Raw genomic sequence first — 20,814 nt, 5'->3', positions numbered from 1 at the left:
TTTATTTAAGACATGTTCTAATTAGCTTCACCTAATAGACAAATATGGAAAAGATGTGAACTTGTCCTCTACACTCCATATGCACAAGGCTTTTACCATCTAATATGGGACATACATGGAAATAAATAACAAAAAGAGTACCATTACAGTTTGTGTTCAAGAGTTGTCTGGGCACTGTGGCTCACACCTGTAACCCCAGCATTTTGGGAGGCTGAGGCAGGCCGAAGTCACCTGTGGTCAGGAGTTTGAGACCAGCCTGGCCAACATAGCGAAATCCCTTCTCATAAAAGTACAAAAATTAGCCAGGCATGGTGGCGCATGCCTGTACTCCCAGCTTCTTGGGAGGCTGAGGCAGGAAAATCACTTGAACCTGGGAGGCAGAGGTTGCGGTGAGCTGAGACCGTACCACTGCACTCCAGCCTGGGTGACAGAGTGAGACTCCATCTCAAAAAAAAAAAAAAAAAAAGTATTAAATCATCTACATTCACACTTCATAACATGAATGTTTGGGGACCTCACGTTCTTTGTCATAACTAAGACATTAGCTGTGTAAACAGGTAACTGGAGAAGGGATCTGATGGTGCAAAACTCCTCAGTCATGTTAAGACTTTCTGACTGTTCTTGTAGTTAGTAACAGAGCTATTAACTGGTTTTATATAAAAGAATCAATAAATTTGCAAAATCTTTCTTCTGTCACACTCCCATTTGTTTCAATGCTGCATTTGTTCTTTACACATATCCCAGGGGAATATATCTAAGACTAAAAGTCCAGGGAGGAAATGCTTTGTACTTGGAATTTTCATTTTGTGGAATGGAAGTAAAGGCACAAATTTTGGAAACATTTTAAGGAATAAAGTTCACAGATCCCATTATCTTCCTGGTGGAGAAGTGTCCTTTTAACAAGACAAAATCCAGAAAGGACAGAGCAGAAGATTATAGTGACATCTAAGTGATTTTAATTGATTTAGAAAGGAACAGATGGATATGTGAATCTCAAATTTAGAAATGCAAGTTAATGAATCTACAAGTGAGGAGAGTACAAGTCCACCTTGTGGCATCACATAAAGGGGAGGGAAAACGAGCTAAAAGATCAGGAAGAGTAAATATTTTGAAAACCATGTCTATATTATTCTGAAAAGATAGAAAAAGAGATCTCTTTGAGTTAGTGCAAGGTTGCTGTGATGTTAACCTGAGCAGCTTCAGTGAAATAATGTACTTATACCTAGAACTCAAAGATACTTCCCTGTGGATTAATTTTTTAGATTTTATGTTTATATTCATAATCCATTTTGAGTTAATTTTTTCTATAAATCGTAAGGCATACAGCAATATTGTTTTGTTTTTACATTTTGTGTCTAAGCTCCAGGACCATTTGTTTCTAACTCAAAGGTATCAGTAGAGTGAATTTGTGTTGGTTGATTTTTGTGTTTTCTAGACTGTTTCATTTTTATATCTGTTCATCTTTGTGCCAGTGCTTCACTATCTTCATTACTGTGGTTATATAATAGGTCTTAATATTGGACAAAGCAATTCTTTATTATTTTTAAATATTGTTTTACCTATTGTAGAGTCTTTGCCTTTCTATATAAATTTTAGAATAAGCTTGTCTAGGGCTACAGAAAACCTTATTGTGATTTTGATACGTTGTGCTAACTATATCAACAACAGTGTTCTAATATCTAGAATACATATCTACATAAATATGCTTGCAATATAAGTAATAGGTTAATAAAATTAAGAAAATTGGCATCTTTAATATGTTGAGTATCCCAGTCCATATGGTGTTTCTCTCTATTTAAGTCCTTGTTGGTTTTTTTCATTAGCTTTTATAATGATCAGTATGCAGATCCTTTACAGATCTTATACCTACAGATTATTTTATCTTTTAAGTTGATAATATTTCACATATATATGGGGGTACATGTTGTTACATATATAGAATGTGCAATTATTAAATCGGAATATTTTGAGTGTCCATTACTTTCAGGACTTACCATATCTATGAGTTGGGGAAAATTCAAGTCCTCTTCTATTTCTCCCTTGAAATATACATTGTTATTAACTACAGTCATTCATCTATACTGCTGTTGAATGATAAAACATAATACATTTTATCTAACTGTATGTTTGTACCCATTAACCTACTTGTCTTTATCAGCTCCCTCTCAGCCATCTATCCTTCTTAGCCTCTGGTAACTATCATTCTACTCTCTACCTTTACAAAATCTTTTTTTTAGCCCCCACATATGAATGAGAGCACGCAATGTTTACCTTTCCACAGTTAGGTTGTTTCACTTAACATAATATACTTGGGCCAGGCTCAGTGGCTCATATCTGTAATCCCAGCAGTTTGGGAGCCAAGACAGGTGGATTACTTGAGCCCAGGAATTTGAGATCATCCTGGGTAACCTGGTGAAATTCCACCTCTGCAAAAAATACAAAAATTAGCTGGGTGTAATGGCGTGTGTCTGTATTGCCACCTACCCGGGAGGCAGAAGTTGAAGGATCTCTTGAGCCTGGAAGGTCAAGGATGCAGTGATCCTTGATTGTGCCACTGCCGCTAGCCTGGGAGACAGGGCAAGATTCTGTCTCGAAAAAAGTAAACTAATGAACTCCACTTCCATTCATTTTCTCCAAATGACATTATTTAATTTTTGTGATTTTTTTTTATCTCATTATGGTTTTGATTTGAATATCCTCATGCTTAGACATGTTGAGCAGTTTTAAATGCCTTTTGGCAGTCTGTATGTCTTTTTGAGGATTATCCATTCATGTAATTTGCCCACCTTCTAATGGGATTGTTTTTATAAATGAGTTGTATGAGCTTGTATTTTCTGGATATTATTTGTCTCTTGTCAGACGAATGGTTTGCAAATATTTTTTCCCCTTCTGTGGGTTGTCTGTTCACTCCAGTGGTTGTTTCCTTAGCTGTGCAGAAGCTTTTTAGTTTAATATAGTACCATTTGTTTATTTTTGTTTTTGTTGGCTGTGCTTTTGAGCTCTTAGCCATAAAATCTTAGCCTAGGTCAGTGTTCTGTAGTGTTTTCCCTGTGTTTCTTCTAGTAGTAGTATACTTTTAGGTCTTTAAATCTTTGATCCATCTGGAGGTTATTTTACTTTATTTTATTATTTTATTTTATTTTATTTATTTTTTATATTTTTTATTTTATTTTATTTTGTATTTTTTGAGATGGAGTCTTGCTCCAGTCACCCAGGCTGGAGTACAGTGGCACGATCGTGGCTCACTGCAATCTCCACCTCCTGGGTTCAAGCAGTTCTCCTTCCTCTGCTTCCCATGCTGCTGGAACTACTGGCATCTACCACCACACCTGGCTAATTTTTGTATTTTTAGTAGAGACGGGGTTTCATCATGTTGGCCAAGCTGGTCTCGAACTGCTGTTCGAGTGATCTTCTCACCTCGGCCTTCCAGAGTGCTAGGATTACACTCTGTGCCCAGCCTGGAAGTGATTTTTTTAATTCATTAAGTAAAGGGGTCGAGTTTCATTCTATTGCATGTGGACCTACAATTTCTCCCACCACCGTTTCCTAAAGATAGTGTCCTTTTTCAAATGTATTTTCATCTTTGTTTAAAAAAAAGTCACTTGGCCATAAATATCTGGATTTATTCTTGGGTTATCCAATTTGCTTCCAGTGATCTATGTGTCTTTTTATATCAATAGTATGCTCTTTTGGCTATTGTAGCCTGTAATATATTTTTATGTCAGGTAGTATGATGTCTCTTTTTGCTGTGGATTGCTTTGGCTATTCAGCCAGTTTTGTTACTAGTTCCACATGAATTTTAGGATTGTTTTATCTATGTCTGTGAAAAATGACATTGATATTTCAGTGGGGAATTGGATTGAATCTATAGATTGCTTTGAGCAGAATGTTCAATTTATTGACATTAATTCCTTGGATCCGTGAGCATGGGATGCAATTCGATGCAATTCATCAGGGATAATAGTGTGTAGTTTTCTTTTTTGTTGTGTGTTTTCTGGTTTGGGGCGGTATGTTCAATTTAATGACATTAATTCCTCTGAGCCAAGAGCAGGGGATACATTTTTCAAGGTTAATGGTATATAGATTTTTGTTGTGTGTTTTCTGATTTTGGTATCAGATAAAGCTGGTCTTATAGAATGCGTTAAGGGTAATTCCTTCCTACTCAGTGTTTTGAAATAGGAAGATTGCTGTTAATTCTTTGTTACATAATTGGTAGAATTCAGCAGTGAATCCATTTAGTCTTGGGCTTTTCTTTGTTGAGATACTTGTGAATATTGAATGAATATCACTACTTTTTATTCTTCAGGGTTTTTTTATTTATTCTTGATTCTTTTTTGTTTTTGTTTTTGTTTTTTGACATGGAATCTCACTCTGTCACCCAGGCTGGAGTACAGTGTCACGATCTCAGCTCACTGCAACCTCCGCCTTGCAGGTTCAAGCAGTTCCCTTCCTCTGTCTCCCTAGTAGCTGGGTTACAGGTGCCCAGCTAATTTTTGTATGTTTAGTAGAAACAGGGTTTCACCGTCTTGGCCAGGCTGATCTTGAACTCCTGACCTCATGATCCACCTGCCTCAGCCTCCCAAAGTACTGGGATTTACAAGCATGAGTCACCATGCCCCGCTATTCTTGATTCATCCTAGCTAGTTTGTATGTTTCCAGAAATCCATCCATTACTTCTAAGTTTTTGCAGTTAGTTTATACTTGTTCATAATAATGTCTCATGATCTTTTCTATTTCTCTATTATCAGATGTGATGTTTTCTTTTTTACTTCTAATTTTATTTGGTCTTCTTGCTTCTTTCCTTGGTTAGCTTAGCTAGTGGTTTATCAGTTTTGTCTTTTCAAGAACGAACTTTGTGTTGATTGATCCTTTGTATTCTTTTTTAGTCTCTTTTTCTGTTAGTTTTGCTGTCACCTTTATTTCTTTTCTTCTGCTATTTTTGGGTTGGTTGATTCTTGTTTTTCTAATAAGTGCATCATTCGATTGCGTAGTTGAGATCTTTGTACTATTTTGATGTAAGCACTTATTGTTACACATTTCTCTTTTTTAACTGCCTTTGTTATATATATTTTGGTGTGTTGTTTCCATTTTCATTTATTTAAATTTTTTTCATTTTAATCTTTATTTCTTCATTGACCAGTGGTTGTTGTTAAAGAGAATGTTATTTAATTGCCATGTATGTATAGTTTCCACAGTTCCTATTGGTATTAATTTCTAGTTTTTTGTGGGGGTTTTCTTGTTGCTATTGTGTGGTTTTATGGTTTTTTGTTTTCAGTTTTTTAAATTGAGTTAGTGTCTCACTTATGAGGCTAGTCTTGAACTCCTGGGCTCAAGCGATTATCTCACTTCAACTTCCCAAAGTGCCGGCATTACAGGTGTGACCCACCATGCCCAGCCTTTTTAATTTTTTAATGTTAATTTTTTTTTTTTTTTTTTTTGAGACAATGTCTTGCTCTGGACTGCAATGGGTTATTCATGGCTCACTGCAGCCTTGACCACTGGTGTCAAGCAATCCTCCCACCTCAGCTCCCTGAGCAGCTGTGACTACAGGCACAAGTCACCATGCCCAGCTGATTTAAATTTTTAATAGAGGCAAGGTCTAGCTATGTTGCTCATACTGGTCTTGAACTCCGGAGCTTACACAGTCCTCCTGCCTTGGACTCCCAAAGTGTTGAGATTACAGGCATGAGCCACTGAGCTCAATCTTAATTTCTTGTTCTATTCCACTGTGGTCCTAGAATATACCTGATGTGATTTTGGCTCTCTAAAATTTTTTCAGAAGTGTTTTGTGGCTCAACATGGTCTATCCTAGAGGATCTTTCATGTGCTGATGAGAAAAGAGTATGCTCTCTGCAATTTTGGGGTAAACCATTCTGTAGGTTTCTGTTAGGTACTTTTAGTCCAATGTCGTTCTTAAGTCCAGTGTTTTATTGTTGATTTTCTGTCTAGATGACTGGTCTAATGCAAGTGGGGATTGAAGTTGCCCACTATTCTTGCATTGAAATATCTCTCCTTAGATCAATTAATATTTGCTTTATGAACCTGGGTGTTCCAGTACTGGTTGCATGTATATGGAACTGTTATTTCTTCTTGCTGGATTGATTCCTTTATCATTATATAATGTATATAATGACCTTCTTTGTCTTTTTTTTTTTTTTACCTGCCTGTGGCTTAAAGTATGGCTACTCCTGCTTACTTCTGGCTTGCATATGCTATTTTCCCTCCATTACTTTCAGTCTGTGTGCTGACTTTTCAGGTATAATGAGTTTCCTGTAGAGAGCATATAAGTGGATGATGTTTTTTAACCCATAGATTCTATATATTTTATAAAGTGTGGAATTTAGTCCACTTATATTTAAGGTTATTGATACGTTGGTATGTGAGGTTTTGTACCTGTCATACTGTTGTTTTTTTATTTTGTGTATTCCTATTTCTTTCCTTTTCTCTTATTGCTATTGTGATTTGGCAGTTATCTGTAGTGGTACCATTTGAGTCCTTTCCTATTTGTATGTTTTCTTATAATTGAGTTTTATACCTTGATGTGTTTTTATGATGACAAATATTGTTCTTTCATTTTCAGATTTAGAACTCCCTTGAGCAATTCTGGTAGGGTTCATCTAGTGGTGATGAATTCCCTCAGTGTTTGCTTATCTGGGGAAGACTTTAGTTCTCCTGCATTTATGAAGGAAAATTGAATTGGATATAGCATTCTGGGCTGACAGGTGTTTTCTTTCATTACTTTGGTTATATCGTCTTATTCTAACCTTTCCTGCAAGGTTTCTGCTGAGCAGTCTGTTCGTCTACTGGGATTTCTTTTATTGATAACGAGACACTTTTCTCTTGATGTTCTTGGAATTTTCTCTTTGTAATTGACTTTAGACACTTTCCCTATAATGTGCCATGGAGAAGATTTTTTTGTGTGTCGCATCTGAGGGGATCGTGGGATCTCCTGTATCTGGATATGTAAATCTCTTGCTAGACTTGGGAAGTTTCATTTATTATTTTGCTAAACAGGTTGTGAACCTTTTGTTATCTTTTCATATGCCGAGATACCAGTAATTTATTTATTTGGTCACTTTGTGGTGTCCTATATATTGTAAAGATTTTGTTAATTCTTTTTCATTCTTTTAAAAATGTTTGCCTGGTTTGTTAATTCCAAAAGACTTGTTTTCAAGTTCTGAGGGTTTTTTTTCTTCTGTTTGATCTAGCCAATTCTTGCTGCTTCCAAACCTAGTGTGTACTTCATTCAAAGAATTCTTCAGTTCCAGAATTGATTTAGTTCTTTTTAATGACGTGTCTTTTTGGTATACTTCTCATTCATGAACTGACTTGTTTTTGATTTTGATTTTTTAAACATGTGTTTTAAAATGTTCTTCTTTCTGAGCTTCTTTACAATTACTACTGTCTTGTTCTGCCGTTTTGTGCATATATTTTTTATTTGGATCTATTCCTGGAGAATTATTATGTCCTTTGGAAATGTCATATTAACTTGCTTTCTCATGTGTCCTTTCATTGATATCTGCATAACCGGTGTATCAATCACTTCCAGTTTTCTTAATTCCCTTTCATAGAGAAGGACATATTTCTGAGGATGAATCTGTGGCATTGGTTGGGTAAGGCACTTTGGCTTTGATTCTGGGTTCATGCAGTAGGATAGTCTCTGTATGATTTCTTTGATTGTAAAGAGCATCAGTGGTGTCTGAGACTTTTTCACTGGCTCTGCGGGTGCAGTTAGTATTGGAGGCTGTAGTGCAGTTTTACCTGGGACTGGGATGCCAGACTGGCCCATCTTTAGGCCCTAATGGTGGCAGCAGTGCACTCAACAATTGTCTCTTTGGGCTTCAGTGTGACCTGCAGTGGCACCAGTGTTACTGTGTCCGAGCAGGCCAGTGCTTGGGCCCCCAGGTGACTTATTCTGATGCTGATAGTGGCAGCTGTGAGCTTGGCATATAGGTAGGTTCTTGGGCCTCCGGACACCTGATGTGGCATGGATGATGGCGCTGGCAGTGACAGTGGAAGGATGCCTCAAGCAGTGTGTATCAGGCTGCACTGAGCTCATGAGGCCAGTCTCCAGGCCTACATCTGATACACACATATAGGTATCAGCTGTGGTTATAGCAACCAGGTGGATAAGACCCTGCCTGAGTACCCCACAAGGAGTGTTCAGGGGTCAACATTGGTGGACTGAGCTGGGTCACACCCAAGATCCAGACTTTCCTCGGGCATAGGTAGGGGATTAAACCTGCTCAGGCTGGGTTTTCCTGAGGACTGATAGTGTGTACATGTGCTGGGCCTGGAAAGCAGGGGTTAGAGGGATTCTCAGGCCACTGGCAGATTGCTTAGGTGAATGGTGGCAGCATTTATGCCATTGCCCTGCCACTAGGCAGGCGATACTGGTTTCAGTGATAGCAGCTTTGGCTCACATGTTGGGAGCACATGTGTGCTACTCATGCCTCAGCTCTGGTAGTGCTCACAACTACGTCTTGGGGACAGCAGCCGTCTTTGCTGTTGCACCTCAGCCCCAGCACTGCTGGGCTCCAGAACAGTAGGGAGTCTGTTGGGGGCATGGCTCTAGAATGGCACTTTCTTTGCATCTCGGACATACCTTTGTCCCAGGTAGCCCGTGGTTGGTTATACCTGAATTCCAGAGTCAGCAGCACATGCATTCCTTGCACCTCAGCCCTGATTCCTCTGGGCTTCAAAGATGGTCCCTGGTCTGTTTGGGATGATGTTCCAAAGAGTGTGCCTTGCTGTAACTGCTTAGGTCTCAAGGAATGTGAGGGATGCTGCACAGGCTATATGCTTAAAGGCAGTACCATCCTACTATCTCTCTGCAGCTCCCTATGTTAGTTTCAGGGCCCACTGAGTGGGGTTAGCTCTCCAGTGGCTAGAATTACAGGGATACCTGGTATGAACATGGATCCCTGGAGATCACTGACCCCTGACCTTGTTGGAAAGTCTCTCAGCACCCAGCCCATCCTGGCCAAGCAGGCTGCCTCACCTAATTCTTGTTTGCTTTAGGTATCACCTCTTTTCCAGTGCTCTCTCTTGGATGATCTAGTTCATGCGTGATTACTCACTTTGGTTCTCTTATTGGAGAAAGCAAATGCCCCTAGTCAGCCATCATGAAGGCTTCTTCATTTCTTTTTGAGAGATGTAAGTGGTATTGGGTTTTTAATTTCCATCTCCACATGTTCATCTTTAGTCTACAGAATGATGATTGACTTTTTTCTGTTTATTTAATATCCTCTGATCATGCAGAACTCATTCATTAGTTCAAAAAAGATTTTTGTAAATTGTTTTACATTTTCCATGTGTACAGTCTGCAAGAAAGAAGTGTTATTTCCTCCCTTTCTATATGTTGTTCATGTGTTTATTTTTCTTACTTTATCACAGCAGTTGGAATTTCCAGTATTGTGTTAAATAAGAATGATGAAAATGGACACTCTTGCTTTCTATTGTATCCAATCTTTTTTTTAAAAAAAAAATTTCTTAGCAGTATGATATTAGCTGTAGTTTTATAAGGAAATGCTCTTTATTAAGAATATCCTATTCTTAGTTTCCTAGCAGGTTTTACCATTGAGTGTTGAAACTTTCAAGTGCTCTCATTTTTCTGCATCTGTTGATAACAACCATATGACTTTTCTTTTTATTAGATTACATTAACTGATTTTCAATGTTGAAGTAGCTTTACGTAGATGAACCTTATCCCAACTGTTTGTGTTGCATGCGTATTTAATTTTGTATTTGCTGAGCTTAGCTTGTGAAAATGTTGATTATTATACCTATGTACCTGAGTACTCGTGATGTTTTCTGTGTTTATATTGTCTTTTTATAGTTTTGTGTCAGTGTAAGAAAGGCCTTATTTTGAATTGAGAAGTGTTCTGCCCAGTTTCTGAAGACATTGTGTAAACTTGATGTTAATTCCTAAAATACTTGGCCGAATTATCTAGTGATGCCATAATATTCTGGGTCTTCTTTTTTGAACTTTTAAAGTAAAAATTCATTGTCTTTAGTTGTCACAGACTATTCAGATTTTCTCTTATATCTTGATTGACTTGCCAGATTGTGAGTTTTGAAGAATTGTTTCTTTTAAGTTACAGAATTCCCCATGGTATTTTTATTATAATTTCAGTAGTATAGTATCTGCAGTAATGTATTTTATTCCTTATTGATATTTTGTGATTTCACTCACAAGTTTTTTTAAAGCAAAATTTTCTTTTATTTATTCTACTGTTTTTCCCCACATTTCATTGATTTTTCTTCCCCCTCTCACCCACAGCCCCTTTTGAGTTTGTTTTGCTCTTCATTCTTTAGTTACTTTTTATAGTTACTTCAGTTAATTTAAACTGTTTTCAACCAGGCACAATACCTCATGCCTGTAAACCCAGTACTTTGTGAGTCCAAGGCAGCAGGATTGCTTGAGCCCAGGAGTTCAAGACCAGCCTGGACAATATAATGAGACCTCAACTCTATAAAAAACTAAAACATTAGACAGGCATGATGTTGTATGCCTATAGTTGCAGCTTCTCAGGAAATTGAGGCAGTGGGCTTCCTTGAGCCTGCAGTGAGCTGTGATCGTACCACTGCCCTCCAGCCTAGGCAACAGAGTGGGACCTTGTCTCAAATAATAATAATTCTCTCTTTCTATACACGCATTTAGTGAAATAACTCCCTTTTCACAGCTAATAGCCTGCATATTTTGATATGTTGTATTTTAATTTTTATTCAGTTTTATGTATTTTAAAATTTTCCTTTAGGATTTTCTCTTAGATCAATGTATTTAGAACTGTTTAATTCCCAAGTGGTGGGGAGTGGGGAGGCTTTATTTTTGTATAATACCGATTTCCACTTTGGTTTGACTTTGCTCAGAAAATACACTGTGTATTATTTCAGTTCTTTTAAATTTGTTGATGTTTGACTTATGTCTTGATGTTTGAGTTACTTACTGCCTGAGCTGCACACTCCACAGGGCCACTGGGAGCTGAGGACAAGTGGGGGCGCCCCCCTCCCACTTCCAAGTTGATGGGGTGGGAGTTTCCCAGTGCAGCTGCAGCCGCCCAAGTCATGGCTGGGGACCTGGGCCTCCCTGTGCTCTTGAGCCATACCACAGCTGCAGAGCCAGGCATCTCTGCACTCTCAGGGACCCAGGAAGGATCCCTCCCCCACAGGCTTGGAGGTGTCTGCTCCTGCTGCCTGGCCTCTCCCAGCTCCCAGTGCCTATTCTGATCTCAGAGCAAGGTTGGGGCCAAGACTTGGCATTGTGTCAGCCCGGCCAGCTGTGCTCATGCTCAAGGCAGCACTGACATGCCAGCCTTCCACCTTCTTGGCCCACTCTGAACTTTGGGCACTGATGAGCATAAGAGGGAAGCTGATGGGGGGCTGAGGGCGGCTTGCACTGACCTGCAGGTGTTCCTTGATATATACATCCTGGGTGCCATGAAAGGCAGCAGGAGGCAGACATGTTCCTGAGTGCAAGGGGGTGGGCCCCTGGTGAGGCCCCACCTTCAGGCCAGGGAGGACCTGAAGGGTGGGAACTGGCCTGCCAGTCCTGCAAACCCCAATGTGAACTTGTGGTGCCTTTTCCAGGCCTCCCCATGGCCACCCATGGACCAATCGGCATTCACTTCCTCCCTTCTGTGGCCCATAAAAGCCCGGGGTTCAGGCAGAGCTGAGCAGACATCAGGTGACCAGCCGCAGAAAGGAGATACCCACTCCAGGGCCTCATCTCTGCTGAGAGCTGCAGAGATGACCAGAAGACCTGCACCCAGAGAGGAGCTTCCTGATCCAGGGCTATTCTGTCACTCAATAAAGCTTCTCTTTGTCTTGTTCTCCTTCCATTTGTCCACATTCCTCATTCTTCCCTGACAAAGGAGAAGAACTTGGGAGCTGCTGGATGGTGGGGCTGAAAGCTGTAAAACAAACAGGGCTAACACGCCCCTTGCTCACTACCTTGTGAGTGAAGAGGAGAGAAGAGCTGTAGCCCTTCAGAGAGTCCAGACCTGGGAGCTCCTTGAGCCAGGGTTGTGAATCTCTCTTCAGGACCTTGTGGTTTCGGGAGTCTCCAAGCTTCCTGTTGTCACTGCAGCTGTGGAAGTTGCTTGTGGTGTGCCTGCTTCAACTGCACCCTCACAGAGACCTGGTGCCTATGCCAGCACCTACAGCTGCCCATCCTTGTGCAGCAGCCAGCATGCTTGACTATGTGCAGTAGCCAGTCACCCCACTGGCTTGGTCACACACCCCTTGCCGCTCCACATCTGGCTGGCCCTTGGCAGGCATGGGATCCATGCCAGTAATGTGAGCCAAGTGTAGCCTTCCAGGCTGCGTGGGTGGAGCAAGCCCAGCAGGCCTGAGCAAAACTTGGGCAAAGCCACCACCACCCACAGAGGTTTCTGGCCAGAAAAGCAACACCATAAGGTTCCTGAAACAACGGATCCCACAACTCTGTTCACTTTTTTCAGCTTATTTTCTCTTTCATGTTCAGCTAGAATAAACAGGAAGTTCTGTCTTTGTCACTGAAATTTTTCCTCTGTATTATACATTCTACTATTGAGCCAATACACTTTTATTCTAATTCCTGTATTTTTTATTTCTGTAGTTAAATTAGGTGTTTTTATTACTCATTTTTTTGCTGAAATTTATTACTCATTTCAAGAGATTTGTAATTGCTTGTTAAACTATTTACATACCTTATTTTAAATTATTGTCAAATCAGCCAGACAGTAATATGGGAAGTTTCAGATGTTGTTTCCCCCACATAAACAGATTTAAAACTATCAAAATTCCTTTTTGAGAAGCTCAGAGTCCTTTAAGCGTTTGCAGTACCCTGGACAATCACAAACTGATACCAGCTGCACTGAAATGAATAGGAAGAACAGTATTATTTTACCTAGTTTAGCTTCTTTTCCAAGTTCCAGCACAGCTCACAGCAAAAATAGATGGGTGAAGGAAAAGAGAGTTTGTGGCAGATTCAGTGTCCTTGGTCTTTCGGTACACTTTTTGAGGTTCTAGCTTCTGTCTTATCTCCCAGAGAGCGCTGAAAGAATTGACACAGTATGGATGCCCAGGGCTGCTAAGGAGAGAGGCGTATTTTTACAGCTAGCATAAGTATGTAAAATTAGAAAGTGATGCATGCCTGAGGGTTCTTACCCAGAAAGGCAAAGGAGCAGTGTATACCCCCAAAGCATTCCTTTGTGCCAACTAAAAGTTCAATTTCTGTCTCACTTCACACATCAGATAGGTATAATGCAATCACAATTGTTTTTAAGAGGAAGATATTACAGGTTTTTGAAAACAGCTAACAAAACAAAAATGCCCAGGGCAAATAGGAAGAAAGATCCAGAACTTCTCATTGGGAGGACTTAAAAATATATTTCCTAATGAAAGCCAGTCGAAAATAACGAGACAGAGAACTGTTTCTTCAAATGCATGCACACAAACACAAAGCTGTACAGAACATGAAGAGTCAGAAAATAAGACACAATAAAAAGAACAAAACATATCTCTAGCAACCAACAATAAAGAAATGGAGATCTATGTATTGCCTGACAAAAATAGTCATTGTAAAAAAGTTTAGTGAGATACAAGAGAACACACAGATAATTAAATCAGGAAAGTGTTACACAAAAAGAATGACACAAAGATGGTTATGAGGAAAGAAAAAAACATTCTGGAACTGAAAAATATGATAACTGTAATTTTAAGAATTAAGTAGAGTGGGCAACAGAATTAATCACACAGAAGAAAGAAATGTGAACTCTTAAAACATAAAATTTGAAATTAGCCACCCAAGAGCAAAAGGAATAAAGAATGAAGAGACTAAGGAAAGTGTCTGACTCATGAACACCACTTACGTTGCCAGTCAACATAGCACATTATGAGAATTTTTCGTGGAAGGAGAAAGAAAAAAGATAGTTTATTTGAAGGAATCATGGCTCAAAACTCCTCATTCTGGGGAAAGAAATGGACCAAGATTCATGATACTCACGTTGCCAGTCAACATAGCACATTATGAGAATTTTACATGGAAGGAGAAAGAAAAAAGATAGTTTATTTGAAGGAATCATGGCTCAAAACTCCTCATTCTGGGGAAAGAAATGGACCAAGATTCATGATACTCAAAAGATACCAAATCAGGTGAACCACAAGTCTACACTGAGATACATTATCATTAAATGGTCAAAAGTCCAAACCAAATAGAAATTTGAAAGCAGCAAGAAAAATGCAATTTGTCATATGCAGGAAATCTCCATACAACTATCAATAGAATTGTCAGCTGAAACCTTGCAGGCCAGAAGATAGTGGAATTATTTATTTAAAGTGTTGGGAGAAAAATGCCAACCAATAATGTGAAACGCAGCAAAACTGTCCTGAAATAAAAGAGAAATGAAGAGGTTTCAGACAAAAGGTGGTGGTATTCATCATCACTGAAATTACCTTACAAGGAATGCTAAAGGGAATTAGGTTGAAACCAATGAAGCTAAACAGCAACACTGAAACAACTCCTTGATAAAGGTAAATATATAGGCATATATAATAATGTTCTAACATAAATCGTAATAATGAACGAACACCATATAGAAATGTAAAATGTAATAAAAGCAGAGGAAAGGTAAAAGTGTTGATGCAATTATAGTTATCAGCATAAGATAGACTTACAAGATGTTTTATGTAAGCCTCTAGAGTAACCACAAAGAAAATACCAATAGGAAATGCAGAAAGAAAAAAGGGAAAAGAATTAACTTTATGTCACTAAACATATACACCAAAACTCAACAAGTACAGAGACAGCCAGAGAAGAGGGTCAAAAGAACGATAAAATAGAAAACAACAAAATAGCAATACAAGTACCTACCTATGTGTTTAAAACAATTAACTGAGCAAAGAACAATTAATAAATTCATAAAGTTTAGAGCAGTCTTCCTAGCCAGTGTAGGGTCTGATGCTCAAATGCAGCTACGTGGTGGAAGAAGATTTATGGACAGAAAAAGAAAGTGACTTACAGAAAACAGAAGTGAGGTACAGAAACAGCTGGAATGGTCACAGCTCAGCATTTGCCTTATTTGAACACAATTTGAACAGTTGGCCACCTTTTATTGGCCAAAACTTGATGCCAATATGGCTCCCTGCGCTTAAGTTACCACTTCAACTGTATTATTCTCTTCTGCTCTCTCATTCACCTCATAACTTTTCTGAAGCCGTGCTCTCTCGGTTACTGCCTTGCGTTTCCTCGAACGTTGCTGTAATCTGGTCTGGTGACATTTCAAGCATATCTTGCTGTTGTTCAGGGTAAGCATGCCTATGGAACCTCAGACTAACTTCTGTTTTCTTGCCTTTAGTACTCAAACTGAGTTGTTGACAGCAATCCCACAAAGGGTCCCAACACACCTTATTAATGGGAGGCAAAATGGCAAGGGAAGTGCTAGTATTTTTCATCTAGTTTTTTGTGGCACTGTAAATTGTTCATTTGTTTGAAGTAAATGACCTTGATTGTATTTCTTAAATTTCTCCAGTTTGACATCAGAAATTGAAGAAACAACTTGGTTTCATTTGTTCCATAGTTGGATCATCTTTAACTGGCACCAATGTCAAAATCATACTTTCCTTATCATCTACTTCCCCCTCAAAGAAATTCTTGCTGCTATCCAAATTTGAGTCTGACATTTTCAGCAACACCCTGGGGAAGGCAAGGACAGCAATGTTAAGGATATATGGTATTTTACTTCTCTGAATCTGATTTCTCCTGTTTTTTTGTTTTTTGGTTTTTTTTTTTTTTTTTTAAAGACGGAGTCATGCTCTGTTACCCAGGCTGGAGTGGTTATCTTGGCTCACTGCAACCGCCGCCTCCCAGGTTCAAGCAATTTTCCTGCCTCAGCCTCCCAAGTAACTGGGATTATAGGCGCCTGCCACCATGCCTGGCTAATTTTTGTATTTTTAGGAGAGACGGGGTTCCACCATATTGGCCAGGCTGGTCTTGAACTCCTGACCTCATGATTCTCCTGCGTCGGACTCCCAAAGTGCTGGGATTACAGCCATGAGCCACTGTGCACAGCCCGGTTTCTCCTTTTATAAGCAAATTTCTTCTACTTCCTGTTACCCAGATGAGCTCTGTTTTCCTTTCGTTATCTTTTTCCTCTCCTTCATTTTCTGACAATGCGATAACTTTATCTGACAGTGGGATAACTTGTCCATTTGTGATATTTTTTTAAAAAAAATTAGGCCAGGCACAATGGCTCATGCCTGTAATCCCAGCACTTTGGGAAGTTCAGGCAGGTGGATCACTTGAGTCCAGGAGTTCAAGATCTGCCTGGGAAACACAGTGAGACCCCCATCTCTACCAAAAAATACAAAAATTAGGCAGGCGTTGTGGTGCATTTCTTTAATTTCACCTACTCAGGAGGAGGTGGTGGGAGGATTGTTCATGATGTTTTTTAAGTTCAGCCTAAAGAAACCTTCATGTATGTAGAAGTATCTATATATCTATATCTAGCATCTACATACATATATTTACACATCGTTATTTATGTGTATATTCTTGTCTGTACATATAGATATATAGACGTATCTACATATATAAATATTTCTTTATACATATGTATATATGTGTGGTGGTGTGTGTGTATGTGTAGAACTTCTAAACATAAAGCAAGTGATAAGAGATCAGAAGAAAAAATGCACAGAATGACAATAATAGCAGTAGACTTTAATACCCCTCAAAAATGGGTTCAACATTTACACAGAAAACTTAAAAAAAAAGAGACTTGACAAGTTAAAATTTAGGAAGATTGAGAACATAGTGAGATATATTTTCTGATCACTATAGAAACAAAAAGTCAATAACAGGAAAAGTGGGGAAAAAAGCTCAAAACAAATGAAAATGAAAATACAACATACTGAGTAATTCGAAAGAAAACAGTTCAAACTTAGCAGTGAAGCAATAATAAATTGAAATAACAAAGTTTACCCAGAAATCAGAGAATAGAAGAATAGAAAGAATCAATAAAACTGTTAACTTTTTGAAAAATAAAACTAATTCTTAGCCACACTAAGAAAAAAAAAGCCTCAAATAAGAAATAAAAGAGGAGACATCACAATGAATGGCTGAGATATGAAAGGGATCAAAGGGGACTGCAGTGAGCAATTATTTGCCAATCAACTAAATAACATAGAAGAAATTGATAAATTTATATAAACACATAAAGTACCAAGATTGAATGATAAAAACTTAGAAACTTTTTTTTTCCTGGAGACACTCTTGCTTAGGCACGTGCCAGGCTAATTTTCATGGAGATGGGATTGGACATGTTCAAGTTGCCCTAGAACTCCTGAGCTCAGGTGATCCTCCTGCTCAGCCTTCCACTGTGCTGGGATTACAGGCGTGAGTAACCAGCCTGGCTGACATTAAAAAACAGAGTAACAAAAAGATTACTGTCATTAGGTTTGCTTACCAACTTTCTCCTCTGCAGGATCTGTGGTGTCCTTCAGTTAATTCCAATAAGGAATCAGTAATCAAAAACTCACAATAAGAAAGGCCCAGGACTACATGGCTTCATGGATGAATGTAACCAAATATTTAAAGAAAAATTTACATCAACCCTTCTTAAACTCTTCTTAAAATTTGAAAAACAGATATTTTCCCAAAAGGCAGATTAGAGGCTTTTAACGTGCCTCAGCCACTTGGAAATAGCAAAAATCATGTGTAAATATAAATTCTGTAAGCCTTAATATGATAAAGAAAATGAAGGCCAGGCACAGTGGCTCACACCTGTAATCCCAGCACTTTGGGAGGCCAAGGTGGGCAGATCACCTGAGGTCAGGAGTTCAAGACCAGCCTGGCCAACACAGTGAGACCCTGTCTCTACTTAAAAAATACAAAAATTAGCTGGGTATGGTGGTACATTCTTGTAATCCCAGCTACTCAGGAGGTTGAGGTAGGAGAATCGCTTGAACCCAAGAGGTGGAGGTTTCAGTGAGCCGAAGATCGAGCTACTGCAGTATAGCCTGGGCAAGAGAGTGAGACTTTGTCTCAAAAAAAAAAAAAAAAGGAAAAGAAAATGATAATTCACCAGAACAGAATACACTGAAGGACACCACAGATTCTGCAGAGGAAAGGGTTGGTAACCAAACCCAATGACAGCATTCAGCTGATAAAAGTGAGTGAAGCTCCAGTGAGGACAGAGAGTCCCCTTCTGTGACTTATTATTCCATTATGGATCTGTGGATCTCAGGCCAAGGGAGAACACCTTGTTTCTTCCAAGCCTGGGAGTTAACCAGTGGAAAGGTTGAGAGGCAGAGAGGAAGAAAGAGGCACCAGGAAAAGCTCTAGGCATTTTTCCAGATCCAAGGCTGAGACGAAGACACCACTGTAGAACTGAAGCAAGAGAAGAGTGGCAAAGCCGAGGTTTCTCCTGGGCAGAGACTTGCAGCCAGGGAAAGCTTTGTGACCTGGAACCTGTCTGTTTGTGTTACTGCTAGATGTCTCAGCCTACTCCCCTGGCTTGTGGGCAAAGCATGCCTCACCACTTCTGAAGAATGAGAGGGAGGCCGACCCCACTTCTGCTTGCCTCAATTGGGAGCATGGACCAAAACTTCCCTCCATTGCAAAGATCTCAGTGCAAAAGAGCTCTCTTCACTTGACACCCAGACATGTCTTCAGGCACTTGGAGCACCCACTCCTAGATTATAAATTTAGGCTGACCTCAGCCTAAATTTGGGGCAGAACTTGGGGCAGCAGAGGTTTCATAACTCCATGCCTAGACACACCTCTGGCCACTAGGAGCTGTACAGCAGAACCCCTTCCCCTCAGAACTAATGCTTTTGCCTGTCATTGGGGGACTTGTAGACGGGCCTTTCTGGTTCAGCCCTGCCCATGTTGTGCCAGCCAAACCCATATGTGGGGCTAAGCAGGGAGCTCAGATCACTGTGCATTTCACAGATCAGCCAATTGCCTGAGGCAATAGAGAGTTTCTCTGAGTAAACAGGCATCGAGTACGCACACATCTATACTGGCAACAGTTATTATCTGTGCCACCTACTGGACTGAACATTGAACAGTGAATACTCTTGCAACTTGTATAGACTTTCCCACTGAAAGCACACAGAACCAAAGTCAAAGACAACATCATACATTATAGACACCTCCCAAAGGGTTGTGTGTGACCAGGGTGGGATGGGGGTGAGGGACAGGTGATTCCTGGCCAAACAAGAGTGAATACAAAAAAGAAAAAGAAAAAAATTATCCTGATGAGAAACAAAGAAAAACTCCAAAAGTATATTTAGAAAAGAGTGTTACAGCATTTGCAAAGAATCACACTAACTCTCCAGCAGTGAATTTTAACCAAAATGAAATCTTTGAAATACCAGATAATTCAAAATTCTCATTTTAAAGCTCAATGAGAAGCCAGGCATGGTGGTGCACACCTATAATCTTAGCTACTCAGGAGGCTGAGGCTGGAGAATTGCTTGAACCCAGAGGATAGAGGTTGCAGTGGGCCAAGATTGTGCCACTGCACTCCAGCCTGGGCGACAAAGTGAGACCCTGTCTCAATAAATAAATACATAAATAAATAAAGCTTAATGAGATTCAAGAGAAAGCTAAAAACTGACATAAATCATGAAAATAACTTAGGGTGTATTCATGAAAGGAATTACTAAATACAGCTGAAATATTTAACAATAGGCTAGACCAAGTGGGAGAACATATTTCAGAACTCGAAGACATGTCTTTCAAATTAACCTAGTCAGACAAAAGTTAAGAAAAAAGAATTTTGACAATGAACAAAGCCTCAGAAAATAAGATTATGTAAAGCATTCAAACCTATGACTTAGATATTACAGAAGGAGAAGAAGAAAAAGTAAAAAGTATGCAAAACCTAATTAAAAGAATAATTCAGAAAAACTCAGGCTTTGGGAGAGATTTAGGCATCTGACTACAAGAAGCCCAGAGAATTCCTGGAAGATAAATTCCAAGAAGAACCTCACCAAGTCATTTAGTCATGAGACTGTTCAACATAAATGTGAAGGAAAAAATCCTAAGGGTGGCGAGAGAGAAATTTCAATCTTTTATAAAGGAAATCCTATCAGATTAACAGCAGGCTGCTAAGCAGAAACCCTACAAGCCAGAATGAAAAGGGGCTATTTTTATCTTCCTTAATGAAAAATATAATACCCCATCAAGAATTTTATATTCTGCCAAACTAAGCTTCATAAATGGAAGAGAAATAAAGTATTTCCCAGACAAACAAATGCTTAGGAGTTCATCACCAATAGAAAAGGCCTACAAGGAATTATCAAAGAAGTTCTAAACATGAAAACAAAAGAATGATACTCACCATCATAAAAACAGTATATAAGTACAAAGTTCACAGATCCTTTAAACACTCCAAAACAGATCCTATTGACACTCCAAAACAACTAGCTAACACTATAGCAGGAACAAAACCTCATGTATCTGTATTAACCTTGAATGTAAATAGCCTAAGTGCTCCACTTAAAAGATAAAGTGTCAAACTGGATTGAAAAAGTAAGACCCAACAATCTCCTGCCTGCAAAAGACCTATATTGAGAGCTAAAGGCAGCTACAGACTCATAGTAAAGGAATGGGAAAATATAAATCACTCAAATGGAAAGCAAAAGCAGAAAGGAGTATCAGATAAAACAGATTTGTTAAAACAACAACAGTAAAAACAACAACAAAAACAAGGGCATTATATAACATTAAAGGAGAAATGACAGAGAATTGTCACTCCCTACTCATATCTACTACCCAATGACTATTCCTTATTTCTTTCTCTTCCTTTCTCATCCATCCACTGA

The 20,814-nt window shown here is 39.1% G+C and overlaps 1 protein-coding gene and 1 pseudogene across 4 annotated transcripts in view; one reads left to right on the top strand and one right to left on the bottom strand.

Moving 5' to 3' along the window:
* UTY (ubiquitously transcribed tetratricopeptide repeat containing, Y-linked) overlaps positions 1-15,494 on the top strand; it is a 254,423-nt gene extending 238,929 nt beyond the window's left edge. For all 4 annotated transcript variants that reach the window (XM_063602062.1, XM_063602063.1, XM_063602064.1 and 1 more), the window contains one exon: positions 11,590-15,494. In XM_063602062.1, coding sequence (XP_063458132.1) covers positions 11,590-11,868 — 279 coding nt within the window. In that variant the 3' untranslated portion in view covers positions 11,869-15,494. The remainder of the gene's footprint in view (positions 1-11,589) is intronic.
* LOC129395501 (developmental pluripotency-associated protein 2-like) lies at positions 15,093-15,958 on the bottom strand (annotated as a pseudogene).
* Positions 15,959-20,814: the final 4,856 nt, after the last annotated feature.

Source organism: Pan paniscus, chromosome Y (assembly GCF_029289425.2).
Source record: "Pan paniscus chromosome Y, NHGRI_mPanPan1-v2.0_pri, whole genome shotgun sequence".
NCBI classification, from domain to species: Eukaryota; Metazoa; Chordata; class Mammalia; order Primates; family Hominidae; genus Pan; species Pan paniscus.
Note: the sequence above shows the minus strand (reverse complement) of the source record. Positions and strands in the feature narration are given on the sequence as shown.